This window comes from Penaeus vannamei, chromosome 18 (genome assembly GCF_042767895.1).
Source record: "Penaeus vannamei isolate JL-2024 chromosome 18, ASM4276789v1, whole genome shotgun sequence".
Lineage (NCBI taxonomy): Eukaryota > Metazoa > Arthropoda > Malacostraca > Decapoda > Penaeidae > Penaeus > Penaeus vannamei.
This window is the reverse complement of record NC_091566.1, coordinates 19,896,991-19,906,938: the sequence shown is the minus strand read 5'-3', so window position 1 is coordinate 19,906,938 and position 9,948 is coordinate 19,896,991. Positions and strand designations below refer to the sequence as shown.

The window sequence follows — 9,948 nt, the reverse complement described above, 5'->3', positions numbered from 1 at the left end:
CAAACATTTATGTAAACAAAACAAGCTGAGCGGCGGGCCATTCACACGTGCCAGAGGGAAAGGAGGTCTAGGTACGAGCAGACGCGTTTCTACATTCCTAATTATTTTGTCATAAGACCGTCTGAAGTAACAGTGAAGTCAAGTTATAAATCTGAAGGGTGGATATTTGTAACGGAAGGAAGGTATATTCATATGATTTCGTGTAGTAGGAGCGTCGGCGGGAGAGTGTTAAAGCTTCAGAGGAACCATTTTCACCAGAACGTTACCAAACTTCGTGAGGTGAGAACACGTAATTAGCTATGTAGGTAGATGTAGGATGTGCAATTTCTTGAGGTGACGTTTAGAGTATTATTTGGTTTGTGTATATATTTTCAGGAGAGTAAGTGTATATGGTAAATTTTCGGTACAGGTCCAGTTCCCCCACGTCGTTGGAATAGTCCATAAATGCTTGTTACATCAGGTCGTAAGAATAGCCACGTCTATGAATTTAAGATGGGGTGGGGGTCCAAGGGGAAGCCCTGGGTCAGGAAGGATTTGGTATTTGTTGTGGATTCCCAGTAATACCTCCAAGTATTGTGGCTGGAGTAACAGGGACTTTCTGTGAGTAAGGGTGTAGTGACATCATAAACTAATGCTAATACTATCTTGTATTTCCTAAATTGATCTCTTGTGATGGAGAACAACAACAGATTCATGCAGATTACACCATTGATCATTGATAATTTTAATGTTGGATGGCTTTGTGAAACAAAATGATAAACAGCAATTCTTTACTTGCCCAACTCCGTGTCACAAATCTTTTCAACCATCTAAATTGCCATGACTGGGTATGCTCTTTGGGTACTGTGAGTAGTGTTTTCAGCGTTCTTTTTGTCTTTATACCATTCATGCTTGCAGATTGATTTTTTTACTGTAGATTTGTCCTTAATAAGTTTAGTGCATTTATACCTCAACAATTAACCAAATTACTACAAACTGTACAGGACAAGTTGTGATGAGAAGATGAAGGCTCAGTGGCAAATGCACTCTCGTTTGTCCACTCAGGGATGTATATTGTAGCTTCATTATTGATCTGTAGTGTGATATAGTTGAAGAAGCACTAGAAAAGGCTAATGAATAAGATCAAGTTTAAGTTCAAGCAGTAGATTTCATCTGAAACATGCATCTTGAATTTGTAGCGAAAATAACATGTAGCTAGTTTAATTGGTGTTTAACAGCAATTTACTTCTGTAGGATTAGTGTATCCCTGTCAGAGAATTGAAGTTGATCTGTATTGCAGGTGTAAATTGTGTGATGATATGAAATTTGAGAGATTGTTACATATCTTTATATTTTTTATATGTTTTTATCAGGACTTTGTGGCATTAAAACATGAGATCTGTTAAAATTACATAAATATATTGATGCTAATTTGGAGAGGTCTGAGTCTGTCATCTGTAGCAGCATCACCTTCATCAGAATCTTCCAATAGATTTGTTAGACTAGTGTTTCATGAAATGTTACTGGTTTAATAATTGGTTCTACTACCTCACCATTTTTGCCACACTCATGATAGTGTAGACATTACTATTAAAATAATTTATGACACCTGTAAGTTGAATATGAATGAAAGGAGAGAAAGTTTTATCATCAAATCAAAGAAAATGGAGTCTATTGGCCTTCTAGATTCATATGTGCAAATCTTTGTTAATGCAGGGTTAAAACACTGTTTTCCTGTTGAGTTTAATGATTTCATATCATGGTTTATTATAACATTATTTCATATTTCTTTTGTAAAAGATTACTTCTTCTTTCAGGCATCCAGTATCAAAGTTACACCTGGGAAGATGGTTGCTACAAACAAATCTGTTGCCTTTTGCTGGTTAAGGAATGACCTTCGCTACCATGATAATGAGGTAAATACAATTTTTTTTATTCATTCTATTTGAGGAATATAATGGCAGTGTTATACTGTAGAGCTTATTTGAACTAATGTTTCAAATTCTTCAGAGAAAAATGTAACTGTAGATCATATTGTGTTATTAGCTTTTGACGAGAAGTTTGTTAATGCAGATGCTATAACTTTTGAGAGTATAATGAAGTACCTATGTTTAGTTTTTTTTTTTTGTGTGTGTGTAAAGTCCTGTATCCATAAGTCATTGTGTAAGAGAACACAGAAAGTGTATCATATGGGAAAAGTGATTGGTTTATGGTCATGTTGCAGCTTGTATTGACTTATTGATCTCTATGTACATTTCAGCCCTTTCATAAAAAGTTGTGCAACATATTTCAATTTCAATTTCATTTAGTTTTATTTAATTTAATTTACTCTAGATTTTTTATGTTTGTTCAAAGATGCTATAATCCCAAGGTACAATATTATGCCAAAGCTGGGTAAAAGCTAAGGATAATGCACAACTAAGAAGTGACTTTATGAAGATGTGATATTTGTCTGACTATCAAATCTGTTGAGGTTATGAAGATGCATTTAAATTTTCCTCGCACAAGGAATGTCTTTACCCATTGGATGTGGATGGTATAAATAATATTCCACATCTAGAGCAGTTTTAGTTCATTAATTATACTTACACAGAGATGGTTCAGCAAAGGGTTCTTCACAAAGGAGTCAATTACTAGTCCTATTACACTTCCATGGTTTCCAAAAAATATTGTTTTTATTGTTGTTAGTATTCCCAGAACATAGAAATAATCATGATATCCATTACAAAAACAGTATTGATGTTGATAAAAATCCCACAAATTCAAGGAATGGGAAAATCTGGGATGTCACTACAACCCACTAATTGACTCGTAGGTGGCTAGAGTTACTTGTTGAGTTAGTGTGGAACAACATTCAAAAAATGCTGCAGGGGGCATTACATAACCCCATTGCCATTGGGTTAAAACAAAATAAAACAACAAAGAAAAGCATTAATAATGCCTTCTTTCTCCATTACAGATCCTGACAAAAGCAAATATCAATGCAGATCATGTGGTTCCAGTTTACTGCTTTGATCCGAGGCATTTCAAAGGCACCTATCACTTCGGATTTCCCAAGACAGGACCTCATCGTGCAAAGTTCCTGAAGGAGAGCGTAGAGGACTTAAGGGCAACACTAAGGAACAGAGGAAGGTCTGCACTGACTTTTGACTGACTCATGAAATCTGAAATGTATCTTTAATTGCAAATCTATTTTAATGTTTCTTGAAATCTGTAGTTGTCTCTTGAACTGATCTATGTTTTTGATGAAACCTGTAATCTCTGAAATCTAAAGATTACTTGGTATTTCATAAAGCTTCTTATTATTTTTTATTCATCTACTTATTTTATTTATTTATTCATTTGTTATTTATTTATTTATTTATTTATTTATCTATTTATTTTTTTATTTTTTATTTTTCATTTTATTTTTTTTTGTATTTATCTAGTGCAATGATTTCCATTCGGGGTTCTGAAAGATACAGTAAAAATGATTATATTCTATTATTAAATGACAGTGCTCTTAATTCTGTATTCATAATTCTTAATTCTTACACATCAAGGTATAAGGTTAGGAACAGCTGATCTAGTGTTATCATTTTAATGTGATTTTTTATAGGTTTCTTAAAATCTGCAATTTTTTATACTATCTTGAATTGAATGAAGTAGTATTATATCCAACATTGATTTGCACATTTTTCTTTAAAATGAATTTACATTAGCTGTTCGTTGCCAGATTTATGATAATCTTCAGTTACGAATGGCTTAGGAGAGTCTTTTATTTAATTTTCTTATTTTCTTTAGGCTTTGATAAGTATATCTATCTATATGCTTCCCAGAAAGGGTTTTCTACAATAATTATTTCTTTTTGCAGTGACCTGGTGGTACGAATTGGTAAACCAGAAGAGGTGTTACCTTTCCTGATAAAGTCTGTTGCTGCTACTACTTCCCACCTTGTGTTCCAGGAAGAGGTAACAAACTTTTGCAATGCAACAATCATTGTGATTTACTTTGTTGGGGACATGCACTCAGAACAGTTTAAAATCCTTTATTTTATTTTATATTAATCTGTCATTGTGAAGCTATGTATGTATTTTCTTATTTTCATATATATTATCATTAATTTGGAAATGATTCAATAACTTTTCAATAGGTGACGAAAGAGGAGAAAGATGTCGAACGAAGCGTGCGTGACAGGTGTAAAGACGCAGGTGTTAATGTGCACTCCTTTTGGGGTGCTACTCTGTATCACAAGACAGATCTGCCATTCCCCATCAATAAGTAAGTTGGTTTGCATTGTAAATATATTTTTTATTCTTGATGTAATATTGATCGAATAAAGCTTTAGTCTGAGGGACATTTTTAAAAGATTAATCTTATATAGGTTTACACTGTAATGCTAAAGAACACGCTGTCAAAATAATAGGATTTTTTATTACACTGATGAATGAGCAACTGAATAGAACTCCATGTCTTTGAAAGTGGTACTAGTGATGTAAACTTTTTTGTTTCCAGAGTCCCAGACACATACACCAACTTCCGTAAAGCAGTAGAAGCCCAGAGCCGAGTTCGTGGCATGTGTAATATGCCTGACAAGTTGAAACCATTGCCTGAGAATCTCGATTTGGGAGAAATCCCCACACTCTCAAAACTAGGAGTTGAAGGTTGGTATATTTAGTTTTTCTTTTCTTTCTTTCTTTAAAGGTAAATATTTTGTTAGCTTCTGATGACAGGCTTAACCCATTGGTCCGGTTGCCTTGCTGCCTGCACATTGTCCAAAATCTGGGCATGAGGCTTACTTGATGGGAGACCCTCCTGGGTAGGCCTATATGGCTTGTTGGCCTAGCCCACACGAACACTTCCATAAGGCGTCAAGATTCCCTGCCTGATGTTTGTAACAATTTTGTTTCTTTTTCTGCTTAAGGATTTTTTGCTTCTATGTCAGATTCCAACCTTTACATTTAATTTTTATATGCTGTACCATGATGATGATACATTGTTTCCCTTGCACATACTCCATCTCTCTTTAGGTACTCTTCAACTCTTTGCAAGTATCAGTAATTAACATTTTGTTGTGTTTATCATTTTTTAATATTTTCCTGTCATTCAGTTTTTGATATTGCACCCTGCACCATAGGTCACAGCAAGCTGGGATAGGATCTTGCATTTAAATAATATCCATCCTGAGCTGGCTCTCTCCCAGTCATAGCTCATGGATGGTTCATTCCCCCTCATTTACCAGTGGAAATAGTGTAAGAGCCCCATCCTAATTGGCCTTTGAGCATTGAGCTCTCAATTTTCTACATGGGAGCATATTCGTGCATCCAGTAGGTCTAAGATCTGATATTGTGTAATTATGTATATTCATTAAGTAACTGTCTATTTATTTATTTATCAAAATATTTATGAGTTGAAGAATCTATTTATGATTCATTTTAATCTCTCAGGTTTTGAGGAAAAGAAGGAATTTGAATAAGAAAGCATGTACCACATATATTAGGAAAATGAAGATTTTAATTTGCCAGCAATTTCTTGGTTCATAATGTATTGTTGAAGGAATTTGAAGCAAAAAGTGACATAAGGTAGTATAGCATTTCTAAAATAACTAAGATGACAAAGTATAGAGTGTATCCACCAAGCTCCTAGTGCAGTAATGGAATTCTTTAGAGAACCATCTCGTATTAAAAGGATAAACAGTTATGTAATGATGTTGTAGTTGAGAAGATAGAACATTATTAACAATGCACATTCTCTATATATCTGTCTTCTTTGTTTATTATGAAAAAAAGTCAAAAACATTGTTGCATTTACATTTTTTTCCTGAATATTTTACATAGTGCATTGTTAAAGAAAAGATTCAACAGGTGTATTATTCCCCCTCCACCACACCTCCCACACCCCACATGCACACATATACATACAACTTTTATGCCTAATGAATGGCATAATTCTTTAACCCCTAGAATTGCCCATGGACCAAAGAACTGCCTTCCCCTTCTCTGGGGGTGAGACATCCGGTTTAGCAAGAGTCAAGAATTACCTCTGGGATACCAACAATGTGGCCAACTACAAGGAGACAAGAAATGGTCTCCTGGGTGAAGCTTATTCCACAAAATTCAGTCCATGGTAAGGTTTTGATCCCAATGAAAATCAAGTGATACTTAACTTCTCCATAGGCTTAAATAATGCTCACATATATACTGTACAAGTTGTTTTAGAGGTTTTAGTATGCTAATGGGCAGGAGTTGCTAGCTTTGGACATTTTGCTGATGATGATTATGTATGAATTGTAAATATAAATAATTTTACATAATTCTCATATATTTACAGTGCTTTGTCAATTAGATTAAGAGTCTGTGAAGATATTTCCTAAATCTGAACAATTTTTCAGGCTAGCCCATGGTTGTCTGTCTCCACGTTACATCTTCAACGAGATCAAGAAATATGAGAGCCAGAGAGTTGCTAACAAGAGCACATATTGGGTGATATTTGAAATGATTTGGAGAGACTATTTTAGGTAAGACTAGTGGGCTAAATCTCTTGACTATGAAACTAAAAATAATGGAAATGTTTGATAACTATACCTGGGTGCTGAATTCTCATATGGTTTGCCTCATACACTATATTTATTATTAGTTATTCTTATGATATTTATTATATTTATTAAAGTATTTCAAAAGTATTCTCAATCAGTAACAGTAACCATAAACATATGAAAAAATTCAAAATTCATTTGTTAGATTGGTTTTGAAACTTATATTCTTATTTGTAAGATGAAGCGATATATTTTCTTTGTTTTCTTTTCAGGTTGAAATGTAATGAAAATAGAAATAATAAAATTGTGTTTCTATGATTCCAGATTTGTGTGCATGAAATTTGGAGACAGGGTATTTTACCCCTCTGGAATCATGGGAAAGAAGGTCCACTGGAAGCGGAATGCGCAGCTCTTCGAGATGTGGAAAGGTAGGATTGATTGAGGGTAGCAAGATCAGTTTATTTAGTTATTGAAAATTTTCTGCGGTGTCACTGTCTTCTGCGGTGTCACTGTCTAAGGTAATTAGTGGCATATTCAAAATATAGTGATAGTGAGGCTAGGGGGCGAAGACATCGGGTAAGGAAGTTTTGACCATTAGCCGTTCTGGGAATCCATAAAGAAATAGATGTGCCAGACATCGAAGGTCATACAGCACTGTGATAAAGTATTGTGATGGAAAGGTTTAAAATGTTTTAAGCATTAGGACAAAATATAGATGTCATACATTGTTGAGTGCTTGAGGTTAGTATGGTAGTGAAAAGGGTAAACAGGGAAGAGCAAATGGAGTACAAATACAGTTTTCCATATATTTAGCAAGGTTCAGTCTCTGTCTCTTAAGCCCTCCCTCAATAACGAGAAGCAAGGGATTGTGGGGAAGCAAGATCAAATATAGAATTTTTTCATGGATCTGGCTGGTTCTGAATATAGTAATGTCTTATTATTAAAGTTAAAGATTTTAAAACTGTTGAATTAACTGTTCATGGTGTATAGCAAATTGTATCCAGTCATTTAATTTAGGTACTGCAAATAACCTTAGCTAATGATGTGGTAGATAATCCTCAATAATCTGTTTCATGTAGGATTATTTTTTCCTGTATGACCATAAAGTAGTACCAGTAAAAGTTACCTGCAGCACCAAAGCAAAAAGAAAGAAAGGGTAAATAGAATGTAAAGAATGTAAAGAATATATTCTTTGTTCTTAGTATGGGTTATCCATATATATATATTTTTTAATCATGTTAAAAGCTTTTGTTGTTGTATTTGAACATGATCATTGCCACAGATGGAAGAACTGGAGTCCCCTTTGTCGATGCAAACATGCGAGAGCTGAAGGAGACTGGGTGGATGAGCAACCGTGGACGTCAGAATGTAGCCTCCTTCCTTCTCAAAGACCTGGGTCTTGACTGGAGACTTGGAGCCGAGTGGTTTGAATCTCAGTTGGTTAGTATTACTTTTCTTTAATATTGGGATGAATATGTATTCACTTTTTTATATGCTTTTTGCAAAAGCTAGTGTGCTTAACCACCAGTAGTCAGTCAGTAAACCTGGGAACCTTACTTGATTTACCCTTTCCTTAGGTTTTTGGATTTTTTTGATTTTTTTTTTCTATGGGCTTTCAAAATGGATGCCGATTAATTTTAGTTATTATTGTGTCATTAACATTATAAACGCTTTACTGATGGGCATGGCATTTGTCGTCATGGAAAGCCTACCTTTCATGAGCGAACACCCTGCTCACAAGGCTAGTCAGTTGTCACCAGAATGAGTGCCACACAGAAAATTCTGGCACTGTCAGTTTAGGGTTAATAGCAATACAAGACAATAAAATATTTCCGAAAAGCAAGGAAAAGGGTAAACAGGGGAGGTAGGCAGTACCAGTAATTGACTCCTTTGTGACTACATACTTTTAAAGCGATTTGCGTGTGAAAACAAAAACTCAGTCTGCACACACCATCCCCGGTGGCAGCTCATTATATTATATAATTTTTATGTATTTTTTATTAATGCATTCTTTTCTCATTAGAGTGGGGTGGGGGGGATTTAGTTCAGGTATGGTGAGCAGGTATGGTGAACATGTAATATATGTATTTTAGAGAGAGCAGTCAAGCTCATTTTTACTTTTTATAGGTTAATCCCCTCGTTTATGTAAAAAAAAAATTGAGTAAATAAAGCATATTGCCTTTTTTTTTTTTAGCTTGACCATGATGTGTGCAGTAACTATGGCAACTGGAACTACGCAGCAGGGATTGGGAATGACCCGAGAGAGAACAGGAAGTTCAACATGGTCAAGCAAGGATTGGATTATGATCCTGAGGTAGGTGTAGGCATTTTTTTTTTTTCCTATTTTCTTTTGTTTCTGTCCTTTAAATTTTTACAAGAGTATGCATTAGTATTTTCATGATTGACATTTTTAACACAATGAGAAACTACCCTTTTTGATAATTCTTATTGACTGCACAATTTTATTTCAATAATTGACAGATTTAACACAAAGAAACCGATTCAATGGAATATTTTCCTTTTTACCAGATATATATGATACATGAAAGAGCACATGCCTAAGATTTGTAAAAATTGTTCTTCCAGGGTAACTTTATACGCGTGTGGGTCCCAGAACTCAAGAACATTAAGAATGCAAGAATCCACACCCCGTGGAAGATGAACATTGCAGAATTGACAAATGCTGGAGTCTCCTTAGGCGAAGATTATCCCAAACCTGTTGTCATAGCACCAGAATGGGGACGCCATGATCACAAAATGGTAAAGAAAATGAAGAGCAGTAAAATGGAAAATTTCCTCCAGAATGATTGTTGATAATTTTGTTAAGGATCTAGTAGCTATAAAAATTATACACAAATAAATTAGACTCCTATGTAAACTTATTCTTTGAGAAAAATGGCCATTTTCTCTGGGAAAAAATCTGTTTCTTCCTAGCAAGATTAGTTTTCATATAGTTCCTCTTTTTTCAGAACAACAGCAACAGCAACAAGAAACAGAAAGGCAGCTGGATGCCACCAGGCCAGAAGCGCGGAATAGATTTTTATTTCAGTGGAAATGGAAAGTAACCATAGATTTTGGAGAATTATTTTATTTACATTTTTATTTATTTACAATTTTTATTTATTGTGTAGATGTATTCAATGTACCCTACTTTATAACAATAAAACCCCTTTTTTATCCTCGTTATTTTCATTCTACACATGGTGACTAGTATTTTTTGTTTGTAAAAAAAATCACCTACATAACACTAAACACACTTCTCCAGTTAGACCTCATACCAAACCTCATATCATTAGCTTCCATGACTCTCAGATCCCTCTCTCACTTCGCACCTTTTCTTTTTCTTTAACTTCAGCTGTACACCCCTCCTCCCCGCCAGTCAATGTCTCGTCACCATAGAATGAGATGGTGTATAGTGACCTTTCATGACCTAGACCTATCATGAAAGGATTAAG

The 9,948-nt window shown here is 34.7% G+C and overlaps 1 protein-coding gene across 2 annotated transcripts; it reads left to right on the top strand.

Moving 5' to 3' along the window:
- The first annotated feature begins 4 nt into the window (after nucleotides 1–4).
- LOC113806381 (cryptochrome DASH) lies at nucleotides 5–9,672 on the top strand. 2 transcript variants are annotated; one of them, XM_027357506.2, is made up of 13 exons: nucleotides 5–71; nucleotides 1,797–1,895; nucleotides 2,939–3,111; nucleotides 3,833–3,929; nucleotides 4,112–4,239; nucleotides 4,474–4,622; nucleotides 5,922–6,084; nucleotides 6,350–6,475; nucleotides 6,818–6,921; nucleotides 7,776–7,933; nucleotides 8,688–8,807; nucleotides 9,080–9,253; nucleotides 9,463–9,672. In XM_027357506.2, exons 2-13 carry the CDS (start codon nucleotides 1,827–1,829, stop codon nucleotides 9,556–9,558), a joined length of 1,557 nt encoding a protein of 518 aa, XP_027213307.2. In that variant the 5' UTR covers nucleotides 5–71; nucleotides 1,797–1,826; the 3' UTR covers nucleotides 9,559–9,672. The 2 variants fall into 2 exon arrangements, with proteins under 2 accessions (XP_027213307.2, XP_027213306.2); XM_027357505.2 differs by having other exon boundaries at nucleotides 24–279.
- Nucleotides 9,673–9,948: the final 276 nt, after the last annotated feature.